Source organism: Anser anser, assembly GCF_964211835.1.
Source record: "Anser anser genome assembly, chromosome: 2".
Lineage (NCBI taxonomy): Eukaryota > Metazoa > Chordata > Aves > Anseriformes > Anatidae > Anser > Anser anser.
This window is the reverse complement of record NC_139721.1, coordinates 75,335,646-75,360,747: the sequence shown is the minus strand read 5'-3', so window position 1 is coordinate 75,360,747 and position 25,102 is coordinate 75,335,646. Positions and strand designations below refer to the sequence as shown.

The 25,102-nt window shown below is 36.9% G+C and overlaps 1 protein-coding gene across 17 annotated transcripts in view; it reads left to right on the top strand.

Annotated features, from left to right (window-relative positions):
• Positions 1 to 25,102, top strand: part of SEMA5A (semaphorin 5A) — a 412,186-nt gene that overhangs the window by 374,577 nt on the left and 12,507 nt on the right. For 16 of the 17 annotated variants that reach the window (XM_083823077.1, XM_083823078.1, XM_083823076.1 and 13 more), the window contains 3 exons: positions 2,519 to 2,744; positions 11,242 to 11,460; positions 20,444 to 25,088. In XM_083823077.1, coding sequence (XP_083679203.1) covers positions 2,519 to 2,744; positions 11,242 to 11,460; positions 20,444 to 20,664 — 666 coding nt within the window. In that variant the 3' untranslated portion in view covers positions 20,665 to 25,088. Of the gene's footprint in view, positions 1 to 2,518; positions 2,745 to 11,241; positions 11,461 to 20,443; positions 25,089 to 25,102 lie in introns of those variants that run through there. The other variant, XM_083823075.1, reaches the window with a different exon arrangement.

Below are 25,102 nucleotides of genomic sequence, written 5' to 3'. Positions count from 1 at the left end.
ATTGATATTGAATTTTTCCAAGGCATTTGCCTTCACAATTGGAAAAGCTTTGATTTAAAAAACTGAACTCCATGGCAAACATTAAATGGAGTAAGAACTGGCTCACTGACAAATTGAAAAATGTGGTGTTAATGGACAGATATAAATGACTGGGGATGTTTTTAGCAGGGTCTGCCTGGAATCAGTTCTTGGGTCAATAGCACTTAACATTTTTATCAACAGTCTAGACAGTGATATAAGACATCTTCAGTAAAGCTTGATCATGACAGAGATTCTTGAGGTAGTAAATAATATGGTAGACAATTGCAGAAGCTAATAAAACATATCTTAATATTGCCAAACACCATCCTTTTGTGTGGGATAGGAAGCTACATGAAGTTGTAAAGCTACGATTTAGAAAACAACAGGTTATCAAAGATAATTGGGTCTACTTAAGCTCTTTGTGCAGTGCTATGAAAGGAAAAAGCAGTAATGTAATAATGTATGTATTAAAGTCAGACTGTCCAGTAGAACAAGGTCATGATTGCCTGTGCATGCTGTATTGGTAAGACTGCTTCTGGAGTGACAATTCAAATTTTGTCCAGTCTTAAGAAACATAAAGAAAGGGAGACATAAGGATGCACAGGACCTGTAGATCAATTTTAAACCCTACAAAGTTTTAAAAATTTCAGTTTAGTTTATCATTATGTATGAGTGCTCCAGCATGAAAAATGTATTTGTAGGTACAGGTCGAGGTCAGTATTGTTGATAAAGGCACAACAAAATTCAGTGACTGAAAAATTAAATTAAGGGGAAAATGCAGCCTTGAATTAACTTGAAATTTGCTAATTCTGAGGATTACTAAATAGTGTAACAGCTGATGCAGGGAGATGATAGAGTCGTCAGTGCTAGACATCTTTTTAAAAAAAAGAGAGAGAGACAGAAAAAAAAAAAGAAAAAAAAAAGAAGCAAGTTGCTCTTGCTTGAAAGATGCACCATAACCCAGCTGATGGAGAGGACCGCACATTAGAGGTGAATAAGCAGTTGGGATGGCAACCTGGGTGCTTCTGGCTGTTCCTGGGATCTGTTAATTTTATGAGTTCTTTTTAACTGTTCATGTGCTGTGAGGAAAGCAGTCACATGTTTTGTTCCCAGTCTTTACATTAAGACTAAGACATATGTGATACAGTAAAACGTGATTTAAGCAGTTGCATAAAAGAGTCATGAAGGAATTATTTCCCCTGCTATATGCAGAGCCAGATAGTTTGCTTGTTCTTTGCTGTCTTCTGATCAAGAAACCAGTCAAGGCTGAAACTCAGATTTTGGAAAGTTTAATCCAGTCCTCTGCACTCTGAGGGGATCCTCTTTCATAGATGTTTCCTGGGTATGCATATGGTCACTACTGTAGTGATTACCAGGTTTTAAGCTGGAAAGGGACTTTGTACAGCCTCGAGGAGTGAACAAAAGTAGTCCAGCTGAAAACCAGCATAAGCAAGAGCATCTAGCAGAAATTTAATGGCTTGGGAAGATCTAAGATCTCTTTCTTGCCTGAAGTAATACAAAATTATGAAACCAGGAAGTTTGCCACAAAATAAAAGTCCTTCTTGCCTCATACTGTGTGACTTGAACACAGATCTGGGTTCTCCAGGGCCTTGCTGTGTTAATGGGGCAGGAGTTTCTAGGGAATAATTTTTATTCCAACTCTATTAGATAGAAAAATTAGAAAAGCTTTCAGGCGAACAAGTTTGTTTCAGATCTGAAATAGCAACATAGAATTTAAACCAAAATACAGGTTGAGAGCAATTACTCTCAGACTAATTAGATGTGCTTATAAGTTAGACCATTTAATACCAGAAGAGATAGTAGACTAAAGAAAGTATGAGATAAAAAGGCTGTTATCTCCATGGAAGGTGAGGAGCAGGTAATCAATTGCCAGGTGGAACATGGTAGTATCAGCTGGGGTTATGGAAGAAGGAGATTATTATAGTATGTCATATAACTATTATTTCTAGTGTGTCTGTAGTTTATGGTATCTAGTGGAATTACTAACTTAGTTCCTAGGCTCCTTTTCAATAGGTACTTTCATCTGAGGAGTTCTCTAAGAGGTTGGAGATAGTGAAATTGTTTTAAAATTGTTTTTCCATTGGTGCCTATTCCTTTTTGTCCTTAATAATTTGTCAACGTAAATTTGTTCTGACATTTAATGGTTGTTTAATTTCATCCATATAATTTACAAAGAATTTACATTCCATCAGATAAGCATGTTGTGTTCTGATAGGTGAATGGCAGGATCTATAGATTTTGATGATACTCAGAAGGCATATATTGTCTTTCGGTCTATTTGTCTAATAAGAGTATTGGCAATTCTGTATTTGTTTCTTATGTGTAGTCTGTTTCCTTTGATGTGAATCAGTCTACATGGAATTTGCTTCTGCTGATTTAGCAATGCTGGGCGTTTTGGGTAATACACACCACAGATTATTATTATTTTTTTAAGTCATGTCTAATGATTATAATCACTATGACCATTTTCTTTCAGGAATATCAACCTTGTAACACCAATGCCTGTCCAGAGTTAAAAAAGACAACTCCTTGGACACCTTGGACTCCAGTCAATATTTCAGACAATGGTGGCCACTATGAACAACGATTCCGATATACCTGCAAAGCACGCTTGCCTGACCCAAATTTGCTAGAGGTGGGAAGGCAAAGGATCGAAATGCGTTATTGTTCCAGCGATGGCACCAGTGGGTGCTCGACAGATGGTAAGCAAAGATAGTGTGGCTATACAATGCCTTATGCTAGTGAAGTGTCAGCAGTTCCATTTTCATCATGTGGAAGTTTTTGCTTCTGCGTAAGAGCATAGATAATGAAAAGGAGGACATAGTGATCACAATGGGGAATCTGGCTTGTATTTCTTCCAGATGTAGCTTCATCATTCAGATTAATCAGGTTTCTTTTACTGCTTGCTATGAGATTTGCCAGTTTGTTTTAATATTTTGCAGCAATCTGTGGGCAATTACAGGGTATCCTAGTTCTCGGAGTATTCTTAACTTCCTTATACTGCCTTGGCATTTTTCTGTGGTAGGGTTTGTGCAATACTAATGCATTTGATAAATATTTAGCTAGAATGTATAGTATTGATGCTGAGAAGAACTATTCGCTCACTAATGCTGAAGTAATGTGTCAGATTCATGCAGGTGTTTAACTAAATAAGGAATTTATGAAGTGGATAATTTCAGTTATAAAAGTTTATGTTATGCTATTGCCAGCAGTTTCAAGTTCTGTTTATATCTGAGATAGCAAACTGAACTCCTGCAAAACTCTTTTCAGCTCTAGATGACTTTAGATTGGAACTGTTTTATTTCTGAATTTTATTCTTTCCCTAGCAGCCACACATAATTTTTGAATAAATGTGTGTGTATACATATAAAAATAGAACTTCAGACAATCACTATAGGTTTATTAATATATTTAATTAAATGCCTGTCCTTTATTACATTTTATTTATTATATAATATAATCAGTATTTATTTTTAAGTATTATAGTGGTATAAGGAAATATTGATACTTAGTTATTATAGTTTAATATATATGCACCTGCTTTCTATTTACATAGCCTTTTTTATTTTTACAACAGCCAGGTCAGCTGAAGAAAAAATTGCAACTAAAGGCATTTGGCTTATCAAAGGCCACAAAGAAAGAACTGTTGCTTGGAAAGCCTTGGGCTTTCCAATTTTTTATTATTTTTTTTCAGACAAAATTATGAAAATCAATGTTAAACACTTCCCTGCCTTTCATCCTGTTAAAGACCTTTATTGATTCATATGACATCTGTGACTCTAAAGAGGGCAGGATGTTAGTAATTTCAAAACAAAACAAAACATAATAATGACTGCATGAACTAATAAAACAAAAGCATGGAACTCCAGATAAAAATTAGTTGCATAATTTATGTCACATCCATTTCAGCCAATTTAGTCTCCAATTTTCATTTTCTGTGTCTGGATAGCAAGGCAGGTTTTGGCATGGAACAACTTTTGCAACAAGTGCTTCTATTCTCCTTTTTCATCTAAATTAAGTTTCAAACTAGCGTTTAGCAAAGATTTTGGTCTACTAAAATTGATGTATGATTCTCATAGTAAATGAGACTTTTGGGTGCTGACGCTGATCTTTGCTGTCTTCCAGGAGTTTGACATCTATGAAACTTTTAAAAAGTTTCATGAGATTATATGAGAAGGAGAACTTTATTTTTTCTACCAGGTGATACAGAATTAGGAGAATTATCACAAGAACTATAATTACATCTATATAAGATTATAGATATATTGTCTGACAGCTGAGATGTCAGCCCTTAAGAATGGAATACACTCAAGCCAACTTACTACTTAAAGAGCAGGTTAGTAGGACAAAACAGATGAAGAGCCAGCTTGCCCTAGATCATATTGCTATAAGAAAATTAAGCATGGAGACACCTTCCTCAGTTCTGTCGTTATGATCATAAATGCTCTCCTGGAGCTGGGGGCATAAGGTGTCCTTTTCCTACAAAACAAAGTCAGAAGTATCAGTGCCTGTGTTTTGTTAAATATGGCCTTCAGGCAGAGTGCAAGAGACCAAGTGTGTGGAGTCAAGGGCATTCTTTGTCTGATTAGCTTGAAGATTTATCTTTCAGTTATGAACATCAGATTCCTGAATGTACTGATGTTATAGCTTATTTGTTGCATCTTGGTGCAGCTGCTGCTTTGCTTCATTTGGAAATCATCCGTCGAACAATGAATTTTTTTCATTGAAAATCCAAAACACAGCATCATACAAGCCTCAACGAAGAAAATTAACTCTATCACAGACAAAAACATGACAGGGAGCGACCCTGTTGCACAGTAATTGAAGTGTTCATCAGAGAGAAGCATCTTTGCTGATTAATGTCAATACTACTGAATATTTAAATACTTAATATTGAGCAGTCAACAAGGCAGAAACTAGCATACATCTCCATTCTTCCTAGTGAGTGCCCTCATAGCTCAAGGGAGGGAATAGTATTACTTGCTGATGTGATGAAACTTATTTACTGCCTCTAAAGTGCAGGATCCAGGAGCATTTTCCTGCTCCCAGGTTAGTGTTTGGATCAATACACCATGCCTCTACTGCTCCTTGATTTCATGGGAAGAAAATACATGAATAAGAGAGTCCTGTAGTGTATCTATAGCTTTTGGAACAGAAAGAGAAACCCAAGAGAATGGGAAACCATGAATTTTGGCAGACACTTTCACTGTTTCTGGCTAAATAGCAAGGAAATATCATAACTTACTTCTACCTGACCAGATCCTGGATACTATAAAGCATTCTTTTTGTTATCTCCATGTTGAAATGCACCAATTTGCTGGCTTTTGTAAAGGTATTAATACCAGTACAGCATGCCTGGCATACCTTATTACCAAAGTTTTGTTCTGCGAAGATCAGTTCTCTGTTCTTTGCAGAAGAGAGCCATTAGCTAGAAATTTTCTCATTGTCTATAATCTCCCACTGTGTAACTGTAGTCATACCGCATTAAACAGAATCATGTTTCACTGTCAGACACTAGCAAAGAAAACTTTCTTTGGAGTGTGAGCTTAGAGGTAGAAATTCTTGCCAGGAAAACACTGGACTCCTGCATGTGGTAAGACTTCTGTCTAAATCAACCAAGTAGTAGCATTTGCACACAGTATTCATGCTTTACAGACAGGTTTGACTAAGAGAAAAGAAATGAACCTTTTGTTCTCTGCCTTTGGCTTTTCATATGGTGCTCACACAGGGGACAGGCAGGTATTCCAAATAAACCAAGAGAGATTTTTTACGTATCTGCATACCTTAAGGCAAATGTCTATACAATCCAGCATTAAAACAGTCTAAAAATTACATCACTATATGCTTCATTGTGTGCTCATGAAGCATGTTAAATATCTAAGTTAAACATAGTAATTTACTCTGTACAATTTTCTTATATATAAGCACTATTAATTGTATTGAAAACATAAGCATTAAGAACAAGGGATCCATCTGAACATAAGCACATGATATAAGGGGCAGAAATTACCTTCTGGAGGTACTACTTTCTTTCCATGGTGTATACTCTTGACTTTGACCTGGCCATAGTAAGGTGAAGTTAGCTTCCCAAATACCTTCAAAATACCTTCACAAAACAAATAAATAAGAAGGCCCTTCTAATTTCAGTCAGTTTGAAAGGGTCTTCTATTTTCTTTTATTTTGTTTTGTTTTGTTGTTGATGTTGTTTTTATTTTTGTTTTATTTATTTTTGTTGTTGGTGGTGGTTTTTGCTTGTTTGATTTTGTTTTGAGAGGGAGAGGGAAAGAAGAAAATCTGAGGAAAACACACAAGATCTTCAAAGGAGAAAAACATATTGGGAAACCTGAACTTAAATTCCCAGCTGTGACTGCTTTCTCTATGCCAGACTTAACAGAATTATTGTTTTTGAAGGCAGGTTGTAATTCTGTCTTAATAACTGTTTGGTTTTTTTTTTTTTTTGGCTGCAATGTCTTCTACATTAATTAAATCCTAGTGTTTACTGTAGTAAATCTATACTACATTTAGAATTTAGTACAGAATAAAACAGGTGCTGATAATCTACAATGTCCTGTAGTCAGGAGGAGTACATGTTGAGATGTTATCTCGTACACTGTTTTAGTGAAGCTAAGCCATGGTATTTTGTGATAAGAACACAAACAACTGTGAAAGTTAAAACTGAATTTGAGATCAAATTCAAGTTTGATTGACAAACAAAAATTCTTTAATGGAACTTTAGGATCAAATATTTAAACACAGAAAAAACAGGTGCAAAAAGTAAAATTCTCATGGTGACATAAATATCCTCCCTCTGCACACTGTTTTCTTTTAAAATGTTACCCTTGCATTGCATTTCTGTTTTTCCTTGCATTTTACCGTTTGTTTTTACAATAGAAGTTTTTAAGGTTTATACGTTTTTTATCAGTTATAGGTATATACGTGTGAAGTTATAAAAGATTTATGCTTCAATGATATTTTCAGATACTAGCAGAATATCTTCAGAAAATTACAACATTGAAACAATCTTTGCTTATCTGTTACCTAGAATCATAGAATCATAGAATATCCCAAGTTGGAAGGGACCCATAAGGATCATCAAGTCCAACTCCTGGCACCGCACAGGTCTACCCAAAAGTTTAGACCATGTGACTAAGTGCACAGTCCAATCGCTTCTTAAATTCAGACAGGCTTGGTGCAGTGACTGCTTCACTGGGGAGCCTGTTCCAGTGTGCAACCACCCTTTTGGTGAAGGACCTCTTCCTGATGTCCAGCCTAAACTTCCCCTGCCTCAGCTTAACACTGTTCCTGCGGGTCCTATCACTGGTGATGACAGAGAATAGGTCCCCTGCCTCTCCACTCCCCCTCGCGAGGAAGTTGTAGACTGCGATGAGGTCCCCCCTCAGCCTCCTCTTCTACAGGCTGAACAGACCAAGTGACCTCAGCCGCTCCTCATATGTCTTCCCCTCTAGGCCCTTCACCATCTTCGTCGCCCTCCTCTGGACACTCTCCAACAGTTAAATGTCTTTTTTGTACTGTGGTGCCCAGAACTACACACAGTACTCGAGGTGAGGCCACACCAGCTCAGAGTAGAGCGGGACAATCACTTCCCTCGACCGACTAGCAATGCTGTGCTTGATGCACCCCAGGACACGGTTGGCCCTCCTGGCCGCCAGGGCACACTGCTGGCTCATATTCAACTTGCTGTCAACCAACCTGCTGCACTTTAAGCAATATTTCATGCTGTCTTTAGAAATTATTCAGGATACTTGAATTTTGGCTCCAGATTATTTTTTTCCCATAGTTACTAACCTAGCCTGCTTGGCTAGTTGAGTTTTTATTGTTACATTCGAACAGGAGGCATAAATCTGCCTTGAAACTAAGGCATAAATCAGTTGAGTAATATAGTTAATCAGGTGTCTCTGGGGAGACCAGAATTGAGCCCAGCACTCCAGAGTAGAGAGGAAGGACCACCTCCTTTGACCTGGCAATGCTCTTTCTAATGCAGCTCTAGCCGATGTTGACCTTTGCCACAAGGACACATTGTTGGCTCATGGTCAGCTGCACCCCCAGGGCCTTCTCCACAGAGCTGCTTTCCAGCTGGTCAGCCTCAATGCTTACTGGTGCATTGGGTTTCTCCTCCCCAAATGCAATACTTTCCATTTCCCCTAGCTGAACTTCATGAGATTCCTCTCCGACCAGTGGCGGTGCAGTGCAACCATCCAGCATATCAGTCACTCCTCCCAGTTTTGTATCATTAGTGAAATTGCTGAGGGTGCATTCTGCCCCATCGTCCAGGTCATTAATGAAGACATTCATTGGACCTGGTATTGACCCCTGGCATATACCACCAGTGATTTGTTTCCAGCTGAACTTTGTGTCACTGACCACAAACCTCTGAGCCTGGCCATTCAGCCAATGTTCTGTCCACGTGACCGTCCACTTATCAAGCCCATACTTTGTTGGCTTGTCTATGAGGATGTTATGGAGAAAAGTGTGAAAACCCTTATTTAAGTAACATCCACTCTTTTCCCCTCATCCATGAACCTAGTAAACTCATTGTAGAAGTCTACAAAGTTGGTCAAGCAATACATAGTTTAATATTTCCAGAATGTAAAAAGATCTTGTTATTTTTAATATCATTAGTGTCATAATGTTATTTTTTGTGTGCACTTTCTGCTGAAAGAAGTTCTAAAAGCCCCTCTATGAGCACTATGTAAATTACTGCAAAACTGTGGAAAGATGGCTCCCTGTAATAAATATTCTAATGCCTTTTAAAGAAGAAAACACATGGGAACACTTGTGGCAGACCAAACTACATGCTGAAAAGATTTGTTAGGATATTCTTGTGTTTCAGAGCTAAACTACCTCAGAGTTTTCCCTTAGATGATTTCCCTCCCCATCTCCCAATTTAAATTGCAAGAAGTTTAATATCATAATGACAAATAAGGTCACACATTTTCCTTAGGACTCAAAAATATACATTTATCCTGAAGAAATGTTTTCCGAATATGCTAGTAGTGGTATTAAGTGGTGCATGCTGAAGTGTTTTATGAGGAAAACGACTGGCAATCTAGTCTGATTAAGAACACTTTTCCCATTTTCTGCACTGCTGTTAATTTAATAGCTTGGAAAAAAAAAAAAAGAACAAAAAAAAAAAACACCCTTGTTTGAAATCCTGGTATTGGAAAAATACTATTATTTTGGTCTCACAGGTCCCTGTGGGCTTAATCTTCACATTTTGATGACTGAAATGATGCAAAGTTAAAAAAAAAAAAAAAAAAAAAAAAAAAAAAAAAAAAAACAAAAACTGAAGGGCTCTTACAGAACTAGAAAGTGGGCCTGTATTCCTGTATTCATAATTCCTATACTGTTTCTGTGTAATTCCTCCCATTTTAGATTTGAATCTGTGTCATGTTTCTTGAAATGCTGCTTTTAATATCTTTGTGTAATAAAATCTGGCTCAGCAGGAGAGAAATAGTTACCCTCTGTAATCACTGAGAGATTTTACCCATTTTTAGTCATTTTTATATTGCTGTTCTTCTGGTTTCTTACTAATCACAACAGTTTCTTATTACATGTATTTCTGTGTCACTGCATCATCATTCCAACGCTGCCAGTTCTTATCAAGTGTTGAATAAAAATATGCATCGTCTTTTGGGATGATTATGGATGTACTTCTCAGGGCAGAATTTAAGCAGAACTTACTAAGGTAGAACTTAATAATGCCATAAGCACTGGCAGAAATGGGGTGTAATTGCCTCTCTTCTGGACACCACAAAAGTGGGGCTCCTCCCATGCTGATTACCCATTGTATGGTAGGTGCTCAGTCCAGGACTCCTGCCAGGCAGTCTCTTGACTGTATTACCTGTAGCTGTTTCCAGTTCTTGCCTCAGTCTCTCTCCTGTTTCTGTAGCTCCACTTCACTCTCCCATGGTGCCTGTGCTTGGGGGTAGGGCATAAAACATTTTCTTCAAAACACAAGTTTGTTCTGCAGTGTAAGTTACAAACAATTCCCTGGTTTTCTCCACTGTTGGTGATACTGTTCATCTGTACTTAGCAATACAGAAGCTCTAGCATAAGCAGGCAGCCATGTCCTCTGCTGTTTTAAGTACCATTCATGGGACTTTCTCTCAACACAACTAATTAAAGAAGTGCTTATAATAAAAGCAGAAGTTAGTGGTCCACCGATCATTGAATTCCCAGTGTTGCTAGCACTGAGGAAAGTGAACAGCTTTAGCAACAGTAGGAAATCCCAGTAGTGATGCCAGAGATGCTTTTGGTGTTGGTGCTTAGAGATAATGCTACAGCTCAAGAGTGAGTCCAATGTTGTTCTGAGTATAGCTGATGGAGTCTCTTTCCAATCAGGACCAACCCTGTAAGTGACAAAGATAGAGCAATTAACTGCAGATACTTAGAACTTCACCTGGGCTACATCTAAGCATATCGTTCATATGACGTGAATGAGATTCTGTGTGTTTTCCTTTTTTGATAAATAATAGACTTCAGTTTCCATCACTGTTTAATCTAATGCTTTTTCTCAGAACTAAGCTCTATTAAAAAAAGTTGTTTTCCACTTCCCAGATTTTTATTTTCACTAGAAAGTATTCTATCATGTGTGTCTCCAAAAGGCTGATTTCTGTATGTGGTTTAAAACACTTGGCTCAGTGGAATAAAACTGTTTTTTAAACTGGCAAAAACATTGCTCTTCATTAAAGGGCAGTGTCACTAGACTTTGTTGAACTATAGCAGTGCACTGTCAAAAAAATGACTATGGTTATGACAAATACAATGCACTGTTTTCAAGGAGACCCATGAACCTCTGGGTACGGCAAGTGGTAGTGGAGAATGGCTGGATAAAGAAAGTGGGTAGATCCCAGCAATAGGACCAGAAGTGGCTTGATGAGTGGTCACAGGCAGCTCAGTCTTGTCTTCTGTGCCAGCTTCTTGCTCTAAAACAGTGGCAATAACTCCTAAGAGACGGATCCAGATCTTCACTGTAGTTCTGTGCAAGTGATTATGAAATTTCTTTTATGGAAGAAATTCCTGAGATGAACCTAAGGCTTGGCTTGTAAGATTAAGAGACAAGACCCTGCTGGTCATAGTACTATTAGAAGCCTAGGAGTAAATTTGAGGAGGAGAAGTTTGTTTGAGGATGTGATGTTGTTTTAATTCTGTATTTTTTTTCAACATTTATTTTATTAGGATTATCAGGGGATTTCTTGCGTGCTGGAAGGTACTCTGCTCACACCATCAATGGTGCCTGGTCACCATGGTCTCCATGGTCTCAGTGCAGTCGTGACTGCAGTAGAGGTATACGGAATCGCAAACGAGTCTGCAGCAATCCTGAGCCCAAGTATGGTGGTCTTCCTTGCCTTGGTCCATCTCTAGAGTACCAAGAATGCAACATTTTGCCTTGTCCAGGTAAGAGTCAACTGAAACAAGAGAAGTATATGAAAATAATATAACTCATCCTCGTGGCGTGTTTTTATTTGTTTGTTTTATGTGGTTGTGTTGGGTTTTATTTTTTTAAAAGTAAATTACAGCTTAAATAATTCTTTTACCAGCTGTTTTCATTTCCAAGGAAACAAATTAGCAAATTAGTCCAGTTGAGCTTGCCAAAAGTCTACACAGATATTTCAGTGATTATGTTCTATTGCAAAATACACGTTTATGATAACTGCCTATAGCAGTGAAGCCCATTGTAGTTTATGTTGCAGAAATATCTTTAAGTAAGGTGAGTACTCATCTCAGACAGGAATGATTAAGTGATAAGTACCACATGGAAATCCCTTTTTTTGGTTACCTTTTCAAGAGATCATGTTTCTTGGCCTCTAGAAAGAGAGATTTTCTTTTTTGCTCAGTAATGCGTTCATACCCCGTAAAACTGTGACAGCCAGTTATGCTGAAGTGGATTTGGGTAAGATTTCTAAGTGATGTCAATAAGTTTATCATCAACAATATTAAAAGCTATGTCATCTTTCATTTTTGAGTAAAAATACAGCTTTAATAAATAAGCTCATAAGAGAAAAAATACCTTATGAGAAAACTGCCCTCGTCTTTATTTAAAGTAAAAATATAACTTTCATTACAGTGATTGATAGAATTAAATCTGCTAGCTTTTGAGTGTAGAGCTTCTAGCAAATAAAGTTCAGGACTGATCACCAAAATTGATGGTATTTCAAGCAGGCCTTAGATTATTCTTGGAAGCTTGAGCTTCTCCTTTGTTGACAGTTGTTTTATGATTCTATAAGAAGGATTGCAAGTAGAATATATGTTTTCAGGAAACTACTCTAGGTTATAAATCATTTTTGTATCTTAGAGATTTAGGAAGAAAAAAACATCTTGGTTCTAGTCACCTCTCACCCTTCATAAAACAGACATCCAAATTCAATGGCTTTTGAGCTTTGCAGAAGGCTTTGTGGAAAAAGAAAGTGGAAGAATGTTGTTGAGAACAGATGAAGAAAAGAAAGTGAAATTGGAATAGGAGAAAAGAACTCAAGGTACATTAAGTAATAAAAGAAGGATAACTATTGAGAGTCTCAGTTCTTTCCAGTATCAATAAATTAATTTAGAAATAAGCTTTACTACATCTCTAATTATATTAATTATGTATAACCATGCTGCATATTTTATTATTGAGTACTTGGAGCTTTTGACATTCAAGTATGAACCTGAAGGATTACTATAGTAATATACAAGTGCATATACATACATATATATATTTGTGTGTTTGTGTATATGTATATATGTATATTACAAGTCAAAACTGCGTTCTGTAAACACACACATGATTTTTTTTAGTATGAACATTTTGTCCAATCTCATAACATTCCTTATGCTTGGTGAGATTCAGACAGCCATTTTCCATTCTCTGCATCAGAAACTAAGCAATAGATCTGTCCAGAAGACAGGACTTCCCTTTCAGGAAGATGTAGTTTCTTGAAAAACATATTTCCTTCTTGAATTAAGCCTAAATAATGTGCTTTGGCAAATATTCTACAAAACTGCAGTTCTAAGACCATTCTGGCTGCTCAGTGACCATGAACTTCTATGCATTTTTATGCCTAAAGGAAACAGCAGTATTTCTTGGCAACTCTAGGTCAGGGGCAGCCTCCATCTCTCTTCCTGGTGGCTCAGATCCAAAAGGAATTTCTGTTGCAGATCCCTGCTTCAATTTTGGGCAAAAGCCCACTGAAGCCAGCAAAGTTCTGAAGGAGACACTTGGGCACAAGCTAGCACTTTCTGGTGAAATTCTCTTGCAGTACCCAAGGAGGAGGAAAGTAGCTTTCACTGTTCAATTAGCAGCAGACTTGGCAGACCCCATAGCAAGGGCACAGGGGAGAGCAGCCAGCAAAAGAAACCATGGTTAGGTCAGTTTTCAGTCTTCTCATTAACCTTTGCACTAGGCAAGTAGTTTTTATTTCCTGGGTGCTTGTGTTCGGAACAGGTATATGTAGTCATTCTTACCCACACTAAGTGAGTTTCTGAAATGTCCCTTTAGGCTTTGATCATACAGCCCTTGCAGATGTTACTGAGAAAGGTTGGTGTAGGTGTAGATCTCATGGTATTACTACCTCATTTATAGTAGGCTATAAACAGATGCAGGGACTGAGCAGAAATAGATACGTCAGGCCTTTCTTGCCATTGTGGGCACAGAGGAAAAAAAAAGGGGACTCTGCAAGGTTCATTCTTGCCTGTGTAAGAAAATGGAAGTGCAGACAGAAAGGAAAAGGAATGTGATGGAATTTTGTTCTGACCTCGACACTAAAGTGTTGTCTGTAGTACTAGAAATAAAAAATGTAATGAAGAATTTGATGCTTTTTAAGGTTTACCTGAGCTTCCTCAGGGTAAGGACTGCTTCACATGTTCCCTGCTGGCACAAATCTATTTACTTATAGTTCAGTCATTAACCTTTCAGAGATATTCAGATTAGCACGAAGGAGTAGGATGGCAGCCATAAAGAAGCAGTCCTGTTAATTCTGGCTTAGGTTCTGCTTTGCTACCCATTTCGCATGTTGCAGACAGGATCAAACCCTTACTATATAAACTAGTGAAAAAGAAAAGTGATTGAGAAAAATACCAAACAGTGCCTAAGTCCTGCTGAAAGTCCATAGACTTTGCGCATCTAAGTCATTTAAATTGGGCTCCGTGGCATCCTGGAAGATACTGTGCCCTGAAGTACTGACACAATGAAAACGTCCTTGGAGCAATCATCAAATGTACAAGGCTCTTTTGTCTCATTAAATGTCTTTCAGCATAATTTTAAATATACTTATGAATAGCCAATAATTTATTATTAAATGTACTGCAGGCTCCCATAACTTTAAGAAAAAATACTGAAGCCAATTTGAACCTGCCTTCAGCAGCTACTCCTAAATCATTCTTGAGGGGAGAGAGAAACTACTGCAAAGTTTTTCCCACAGCTTGTAGCAAAGTAAATAGTCCACTGAAGTGTGGATTGATAGGATTTACTGGACAGATTAATTTTTGTTCATAGTATTCAACAGCTGAATATATAACAGCAAATTGACCGGCGCCAGAAATTTACCAGAAATTAATTGTACCCAGGCCCAGAAATATGATTTGTCTACATTGTACAAGTTTTAGAATGATCCTTCACACAATTTTGGCTTCAACTAACTAGCAGTCTCTCAAATAATCTGCAGAAATAATCTAGGATTTTAGTGTAGGATAGGACCTATTCACAGTACTCAATTTCCATGCAGCCAAACTGTTTTGAGGAGCAAGAGAATTTGCACTGTTGTCTTGCACTAACAAATTATGTTTTGGCCCTGTGCCTCATCTCTTTTTTTATGTCCCAGAAAAGTGGTGAATAGAGTCAAGCTGGCAAGCATTGAAGAGTCTCAATAACTATAGAAAGATTCTGTAAATACATTTCTGTTTTCTTTCAGTTACTGATATGTGGTCAATATAAAAATAAAGGAAACTATAATCAAGCATACCAAGATTTTTTTGTTCTTGGGAGCTTGTGAGATATTTACATCACAAAAAGAAATAGATGATGAAGAAAAGCATTGTTTGAATGGTAAATTCTGCAGATTTACAAAAATTACAGGAATACACTAACTAAAAGATATGCATCTGGAAATAATAAACATAAGGAATTCACAACATTACAGATCTCTCCAGTTATTACTGTAGGAAATGACATTTTTTTCTTCATTTTTGTTTTACTTTGTTTCTTGTTGCCTTATCTTTTGTTCTTTTACACAAAGAGATGCTTCACCAAAGTGCCTTTAATTAAGAGCTTTAAGCATAGCTATCTGAATGCCATTTTAACTCGTTGAGTGAGTTTCTATCCCATCTTTTACTCAGAGCATACTGGTGGATCAGAGGTGGAAACGGACGGTTGTTGTCTGTGATTTGAAATTCTGCTACTTCATGCCAATATTTTGAGATTTCACCAGTTTCCAGTTCCAATTTTTTATCATAGTATGTTTAGTTTGGTTTAGTGATGATGTTTTGCTTGAGAAAATCAGAATAGATTAACTCCAGGCCTTCATCAGTAAATGTGCTAACAATAGTTTCAGATATAAAAAACTCCCTGAAATACCATTTCTGGAATTTATGCATCCCCTAAAGCCAATTATTGCTTGCTGCTTTTTTTCTTCATTATTGCTTTTATTATTTTTTTCTTCCTTATTCTTTTTTTCCTTGCAGTCATACTTGGCCAGAAGGCAACAGGAGTATATTTAAAGGAATGGACAAAATTATCCCGCAGTCAATAAATCTTGTCTCTGAGGCTGCTGAAGTCCATCTCTCCATAGACATTGATCTCTCTAGGCTTCCTCTGTTGCCAGTGAAGAGAGAGCTGAGCTGCCTTTTGGAAGTATCTATTGCTCTTCTAATTTAAGGGTCTCAGCTACAGACTTAAACCCAATTTGATTCTTAGGTTTTGTTGTTGTGCTTTCCCTAGAAGCATTACTTTGCTCTCTGTGTTTCTGCACTACACTAAATTGACTGTTTGTTTCATCTAGCACTGCTTTTATGAATAAAAGGTGAATGTGGCATCACAGAAACAAGACTTCGCCTTTTCAAGCTTTGATGTAAAAACTTCTTTCCCACAGTAAAACATATGCAGCCATACCCTTTAGAACTAGGAAAAAGCATTAGACTATGTGATGTGGAATGGGATGATCCCCGTGTGCCTGGATGGGGGCAGTACACTCTTAGGTCTGTAAACTGCTCAACAGACAGTGCCCCCAGATTTAACTCAGCTACTGTGAAACACACCAGCTGCATTTCAGTGGGTGTAAGAGACTACTGCCCTTCAATTTATATTCCATCATGCATATAGAAAAGACTGACTGACATTTCTCACCATTACTTATTCTCTTTTGCTACACTTTCAAAAAGATGAACATGAAAAGTTACAAACCTAAAGTCATAGACAAAAAAAAAAAAAAAAAAAAAAACAAGAATAATTTTGTTGGATATTTAAATTTGAAATAAGACCAGACAGTATATGAAAAAGCCCAAAATCCTGTCTCTGTCATCATGAAAGCAGGTGAGGCCAGTGTGTGGGCCCACGCTTCTTTCCTCTTTCTTATAAAATCCATGTGCAGAGCAGGATATCCAGTTTACTAGTCTCTTGGAAAATGTCCAGCAGCGTGGATTTTTTATCATGTCCCCAGGAGATCATGTTTCTATATACTGTTTCTCCCTAGAACATCCTTTACTCCATGGCTTTTTTTCATTATAGTAAAGAAATATGTATTAATCGTGACATAGTCAGTAGGCAAAAATTTTTTTGCTTACTGCAAAAGAAAAAAACATTGTTTGAGAGCACCCCACTAGCTGAATAGGCCTCCTTCCAAAAGGGACAAACCTCAGGAATTGTCAGGAAATGTAAAGACTGTTTGTATCTTTCATTGTGGAACTTCTTTAACTACTTTATTTTGTCCAACAGGTCTACAAAAGTGTTATGTAAAGAAACTGTAGTGACTGGTATTTTCATTGCAGCTTCATATTTTTCTTCCTGTAAGAAACAGAAATAATATTAAGGACTCCATGACAAAAGGAAAAAACAAATTAAAAAAAAAAAAAACAGCACACACACACACACACAGACAAAACAGATGGTGCTGTGTTGCCAAGCAACTTTAAAGAAAGATGAAAGAAACCACAGAGCTCTATTTATGTCTTGTAAAAACTGAAGCACTAAATATCGACTCCTTTGATCTTATTAAACCATGATGATGTTTTATCATCCTCTGTTGCTGAGAAGGAAAATTTCTGGGGGCAAACAAAAGAGGTAGTTATGATAGTCCTTGAAAGGCCTAGAAATTTAGGATGGCAGAATGTCCGTAAAGAGTTGCTAAGAAAAACAATTATAATTGCACCATCCAGCTCACCCATGATCGAGTTTAACATTCTCTATTATATTGTCTGTCTTTTCCTATGTCCTTTAGACCCACTTCTCCATTTACATCTGAAGGTTTATGGTATAGTCATGACCAGCATAGCTGTGGAGCATGGTGACATTCTCGGATATCACATCACTCTTTGTTATTGGTCATGTATGGATAGACAGCAGATGACAGATTCAAATGCATGCACATTTATAATTTTCACTATCATCCATTACAAAATATGTAGAAAATGTTGGGGACCATGCTTCCATTACTCTGAACAAGGCACAGGGAATGTTTGCAGACAGTTTATCTTCAGTCTGTGCAATCTTGGGCTGTCACTAGATTTCATAAAGATCTATGTACAGCAATGGAAATCCATCTGATTATACATTTGAGCTAGTAAAGGATTTATTTTAAACTTAAAAAAAAGAAGAGAGAAGGAGTATCTGGAAAGGTAAGGGCTCAATATCTCATGAAATGAATAGCTGGGTAACAGCTTCTGCTTTTATTTGATAACATTTAAAAAAATAAGGGCAAGTTCTGAATAAAAGATATTGTGTATTTTCTTGAAATTGTTATAAAATTACACAGTATATTTCACCAGCGCTGAAGATAAATAACCAGTGGCTTTGTTAGATATGAGCTTGCATAATACTGCATTAACAGAGTTATCTCAGGCAAAAGACATATTTGTTTTCCAGCGGGTATATGAATGAGAGAACAAGTCAAGCATTCTAGAAAGATGCAGTATTTATTTATGGTAGATGGTGTAAAACTCTCTCATACATCTGTATAGCTAGATGATTTGGCTGATAAATATATCCTGGAAAAAAATAATGTAGCAGCCGTTGAATTCCTTAACAATCTAAATAATTTATTTAAAACGCCATACTCGGGATATAGCACCAGATTCCCCAAATTCTGTCTATCCAATCAGGCTATTCAGAGTCTAGATACATCACTTGCAAAAGTTTTTACAACTGCTCTTAGCAAAGAAGTGTCAGCTCTCTTCTTCCTTGATTGATAGGATAATATTATAAAAATACAGAGAATAAAATGATACATATTCAACAATTGTGTTTACAGGATTAGTTAACTAACAGCCTTAGGTATGCATTAGTGAATCACCTGTTTGATTAGCACATGAGAACTTGAGGGTATGCTGTATCTGAAATTACTTTCATAAATGCGCATACAAGTTTTAATATCAAAATAATCACATTCTAATAGCTTGTTTTCTCACTGTTGCAGTCTTTGCATGGAAATCATTCTACCTGACTCACAGGGTGCATTTGCAATATACAATGCTACAAAAACAAAATGACAAAATGAGTCTTTTTTTAATGTTTTACAATGTGTCCATCTAAGAGAGAATTTAAATGCAAATGCTACATAAATATTTTCATTTAAGGGTTGTATGTTTGTTTGTTTAGATTTGGAATCTCTTTTTCATTTGTAAGAGACAATTATGAAATAGCTTTTCAATAATCCTGTGGAAATGGTTTTACCCCTTGAAAGGCAATTTGATTAATCGAATGGAAAGGATCTGACTGAGTCATTGTGAAATGCTGTATGAATGTTTTGAAGACTTCAGTGACAATGTTTCAATGAAACATAAAGTCAGGTCTTACAAGGAATGTCTCAAGTGCACCACAAAAATTGTGTATAGAAAACGTGTACTTCATATTTTTAAAAGTAATATATAATAAGTTTCTCTCTTGTGTGCTAAAATGCCCACTGCTGCTCTAAGGGGTGGGAGCTAAAAAAGACAAATGCTATGCTCAGTTCAGGACCCTGTAGTACTTTACTGGTAAATTGCCATTATTACATACAGGGTCTCTTCTATGACTGTCAGTTAAATTACACACACTGCATTTCTTTCAATCAGGTGCAGACATGGCAAATAACTTCCTTACTTAAGTAATAAGGAGGCGAGTGAAAACACTTCAAACAGAGGTTTCAAAATAACTTTTTTTTTTGTAGGGTATTGATATTTTGATTATTTATTTATTTATTTATACACTAAAATTGAAAGAGAAATGAAGAAAATACTGAGATTATTTGCAGAGGAAATGCTGTACCAGGGAAAAGTATGTCTGACTTTGTCATGTGTCTGTCTCTGGCAAATGGGCTGCAATATGGCCATAAAGCCAGAAATATGTCCTGGAGTACTAGCTTTAAGGACCGAGGCTACAAAGGACCCAATTCAGGGCAGGCAATCAGGTGAACTTTCTTTAAAAGCCTGTCCAGTGACCACATTTTGAAAGCCATCTGAGAAATGGGTCTCCTGGGAAATCCGACCTGCTTTTCATAGGAATCTTGCGAAAACTGAGCCCATAAATGGAAAAGAGTTCGACATACAGAAATCAGTAAATACTAATGGATTTTATTCTTTTTTCTTTTTTTTTTTTCAACTTGTGTTTGAAACTCAAAGTGACAACTCCTTTTTGACATTCTTCTGGTGCTTTTTGATAGTACTGGCATCATTCTGCTACTGGCATCTGTGCTAGAACTATGGACTGTAGCATTATAGTGGCCCATCAAACCCTACAACTGTGTTGGATCAATTGAAATGGAATGTACAGCTAAAGCAGTCCCATCTGGGTTATGAAACAAAACCTAGATTCCACAGCCTTTCTTTTGATATTCTGGGGCTTAGTTTTATTTTGTGATTGAAAATTTACTTTGGGCTTGTAACACTTCTGCTAAACAAGCATTGGTATTTTATTTCCTCACAAATTAGAAAAGAAAAAAAATGTTTTTATCTTAAATCTATTATGCTACTCTCTGGAAGTTTATTATGTGAATAAGTAACAATGATAGACTTCCCAGTATACGAGTAGACTTTTAAAGATGTGAATTTAGTAATTTTGTGGTATGATTCAATTCATTGTCTTAAGTGGGAACTAAAAATGTCCAGTAGTTTCAGTAGATTATGAATTAGATCCACAAAACAAGAGAAAAGATGGGCCATATTATGCCATGTAACACGTTAACTTGGAACTATAAGATATTTTGTGTCTTTTCAGTGGATGGAGGCTGGTCTTGTTGGTCATCTTGGTCAAAGTGCTCAGCAACTTGTGGCGGAGGGCATTATATGAGAACCCGCTCCTGCACAAATCCAGCGCCAGCATACGGAGGAGATATCTGCCTTGGACTACACACTGAAGAAGCCCTCTGCAACACACAGCAGTGTCCAGGTACAGCAAATCAGCCCATTCCGCTTTGTTCTTTGTGTTCCACGGAGTAAGGCATTTTCAGTTGGGCAACGTTGATGGGCTCCTTGATCTATTATTTAGGAGCATATTGTTTCTCTCCTTTATTAAGTGCACAATCAGCTCTTACATGCTACAGTAAATCAAGTAACAGTAGAATATGACCTATAAGAGACCACCTCCTCCCGTCTCTGTTTGAAAATTATACTAGAATTACCATTTAAGTTACCAGGTTCTGGTTCTGGATAAACTAAAAGTGTGTAATATTTGAAGAGGTTCATGGAAAAGGTTGGGAGACTTATAATAAGAACACCACAAAAAAAAATATGCTTTTGTTTTAATAATAAATGTTCACAGCAATTGAATTGCTGAGGTTGCATATTCAACAGCAAGCATATCACAAGGTCCTTCAAGCAGCTAACACCTTACATCAACCTTTGTTTAAGTGTTTTCATATAAAACACAGAGCAAGCCTTAATGGTCTTTGTAAAATACATACTTCAACTTTGAAGGTTAAGGAGCAGAGACTCTTTTTAAATAACTGCAGACTATTTACTAAAGGAAATGTCTCAGCACTCCTTCTAGTTGTATGGCATTATGGATCTTGACTTTTTCTGTAAATTTGACTATTTTTTTGAACCATATTAAAGGAACCTGAATATTTAATGAAATTTATGTCAGAAATAGAGAGTGAAAATATACACACATTTACACACAAAACAGATAAAATCATGAGTGAAAAGGCAGTGGGAGAGATTGTTTTCAGTTAATGCTGATTAATTAAATAATAGGTAACAGTCAAAGGAAATAATTTTAAGCAGCTCCAAATGCCAGCACTTGCTTCACTGACAGTTCCTAGACTTCATGGCAAAAATATTCTGCTCTGATGATGAAGTTGTGCATGTGAAGGCACAAGCTCCATTAATGGATCCTATTAATTGTGTTGAACAACACTTTTAGATAATTTCCTTTTCAAGGCACTGTATGTCCTGGAGCAGAATAGAAGTACATACTTTGTCAAAATTAAGGAAAATGCTACATTCTGTTGGGTTTAAAAAAATACACAGAAATTAGTTGATGATTTGATTTTTCAAGACAAATGGTATATATTTGTATACAAAAGTTACATAGCTGCCTTGAGATCCTTAAGGCATCTTTAAAAGGTCAGAACTAGGGTGTTCATTGTACTAGTATTGTAGCTCTTTCTCTTTCATTTATTCTCTAGTGACATTTTTCTAGAAATGACAGTTTTTAAGCATTTATAAACAATCTCTTCATCTTGTTTTGACCTTCTGGTTACCTCAATTTTGGAGTAGATGGTGGGTGGAAGAGGAAGTTGGTGTCATTTTAGTTCAAGAAAGTGCAAATCTTTATAAAGCAATAAAATTTCAGAGTGAAAATCATTTATCTCACATTTCTGTGATGTTTTATTAATATTTCAATCTCCTTGAAAATTTGCCATAGATTTTGGAAACAACCAACTGTTAGAATAGACCTTGCCTCATGTGAACACTATAGATTTCACAACTTTTTTACTGTTCCTATTTCATATGGGTATGGTACAAAAATGACCCCAGTGCTATCCGTGTCAGGTTTGGGCAGACTTTTGCATCTCTGCCCAGCCATTTTGTTGTGGTGAGGATCATATGGCTAGTGATTGCTGCTAGTGCCAGTCTGGAAGTACCATTGGTGGTGACATTTGCTGCTTGATTGACATGCTTAATATAGTGATACTTGGAATCTATGAACCACCAACCAGCACAGAAATGCATGTAAAAAAATGGAAATTATTTCAAATGTTTCATAAGTTATGAAAAGAGCAAAGATTTATTGGCATTTGAAATAGCATTTTTTTGGCAAAAGAAAACGAGCAGAAAACTAAAATTACCAGAATCCTGATATCAAGAACTTTTAAAGGATGTAGAGAGTTAATTGCAAATCCAACTGAAAGTATACAACTGTGCACTTAAAAGAAGTAACTGTCTTGCAAAATACGCTGTTCTGTCAACCTTCATTTTAAAAGTTTTATCATCATGTTTGTTTTTTTCTTTTAATTTATCTAAATGGAGTCACATAAATATGAATGGAAGCACTGTGCTATTGATCCACAGAGGTTTATAGGCTGCTTATCTGTAAGTGTAATCAGTTGCAAGGGTGTCTGTAATGTAATGAATAAAGCAGTATTTTATACGTAAAGTATTTACGGCTGCTGTAAGAAGGCAAAATATATTCTGTCCTTGAAGTGCTAACTCACACATGCAAATAATGGATAAAGCAATTGAGCATTTAGAAATGATGGTGTAGTTCTGCATGGAAGAAATTTATGATTTTCCAGACTGGTGGCCTGATCATTCTGAGGTACCTTCTTCACCCAGGGATCTTTTAATAACAGCTTGGACTTAACCTGGCCTCAAAGGCCAGCCAAGACTCTGCAGGAAGAAGACGACAACTGAGTAAACGTTGCCATGTTAGAAGTGAAAAGCAGTTCCAGATTAAACACCTCTCCTGTCTACCCTCGTGACTCTTGCAGAGAATTCAGGAGCAAGTGGAGAGGAGACTGTTTGATGTGCAAGAGAAACTTAAATACTTTGAAGATAAAGAAATCAAAGGGATGAGGCAGAATAACTGAGTCTGTAGCAACGCACATAAAAGCTATGACTTCAGCATCTCCACGATGACACATAGAGTAGCACATTTGAAATGGCACATCTAGCAGTCATGTATACCTTAACTCTGTGATTCTCTGAGCTCCCAGAAGTGGCACTCCTCAAAATACAGGTTTGATACCAGGATCCACAATTACAGGGATGTCCATCTCTCTCACGCTTGTACTGGTGTGCCCCCTCTCCTCTTCTGCAGTTTTGTACACCAGATGGAGCTGATCCACATGGTGCTGAACCCACTGACTACCTGTGCTCTAGTTCCTGCACTGCACCATGGGACTTCAAGATGTAAGGGACGTGCCTTGTATTGCATATGTGGAAAGGTCCCAAATCACATAATGCCTTTTACAGGACCCGCTGTTCAAAACATCTCCACAGAAGACTTGTGCCTAAAGGGCATGCTGGAACGGCAGCTTTATCCAATCACCATGATGTAGCCCAGCATGATCCATACCCTGAGGTTCCTATGTTGTCACAGGATGCAACAAGGAACCTTGTCAGCCAAGAGTACGTTGGACAAAAATATGAGGCTACAGATTGAAACAGCAACAAGCTGCATTTAGGATTCTTGTGAACATTTTGGCAGCTGCTGATTATATCCCAATTAGTTTGGGACTGGACAAATGTATTGGCTTGGGTTTAAGCGTGTTTTTGGTTAGGAAGTGAATGTCTAATGCTGTCATGGAAAGCATCTATTGCTTGATATTTTTCAAAACTGCATTCTCAGTAATTCCTATTGGAATCTGCCAGTTTCAGACGACTGAGAGTTTTCATCTACTTTATGGCCAAGGGGAAAGTAATGAGTAACTACAAATCATTTCATGCAATGTACTGAAAGGGGCCCAAACAGTACAAGACTTTCCTGGCTTTCCACCTGATTCACAAGAACTGTACAAAAGCTTCATGAAGTTTCCAAATTATTTACAAATTCCAGTGTTCTTCAAACATCAAACAAAATTTAGCTAATATATGTTACTATTATTATTATTATTATAAGTAAAAAAAAATTAGTACATTTGCTTGGTACTGACATAAAATCAATTAAAATTTTTAAGTAGAAACAAACTTGGTTTGGGATACTAAGACTGTTTGATACTAATCTGTGTCAAAACCGTAAAACATATCTCAGTGGGAAAGCTGATGGAAGAAAGAAAAAAGTTCAACTGAGATCTGTCTTCTACTATACATGCCAAACTAACGACTCCTATGAAGGCAAGACTTGTGCTTGAATTGTAAGAAAGCTGAGCTCAGTTAACTCACAGCATTTCATGATAATGAGATCAGATCACTTAATTTAAGTGATGTAGTCTTAAATCGCACAGTTATGAAATAGAAATGTCTTAATCAAAACCACATAGGCAGAGGAGGAAATCTAAATAAATGATGGAAGCTGATAATGAACCCAGTGGGGAAGAGAAGGAAACAAAACAAGGTGCATATACTTTATGAGAGCTCTTCTATCTACAGTACAGAAATGGACCTGAAATTAAATAATAATAATAACAAAATGTTCAGAAGATGCTGTCCTTTGCCTGTTAGGTAGACATTCTCCTTCAGATCTGGATTACATATCTTTATACCTGTCATTGCCATTTGTCAGGTACATAAACAAAATACAATGTCGTTGTCCACCCTGAAGACAGGCTGAAATTAGCTCCACAGCAATCAGTCTTTCTGTCTCCACCATGGGGTCACAGAGAATCCCTCAGGCTTCTTCCTTCCATGTACAAAGGCTGTGGCAGAAGCCAAAATTGTGATACTTGGGTGAAAAATTTACCATTGAACTCTACATTTTGGAGACCTCTGCCAG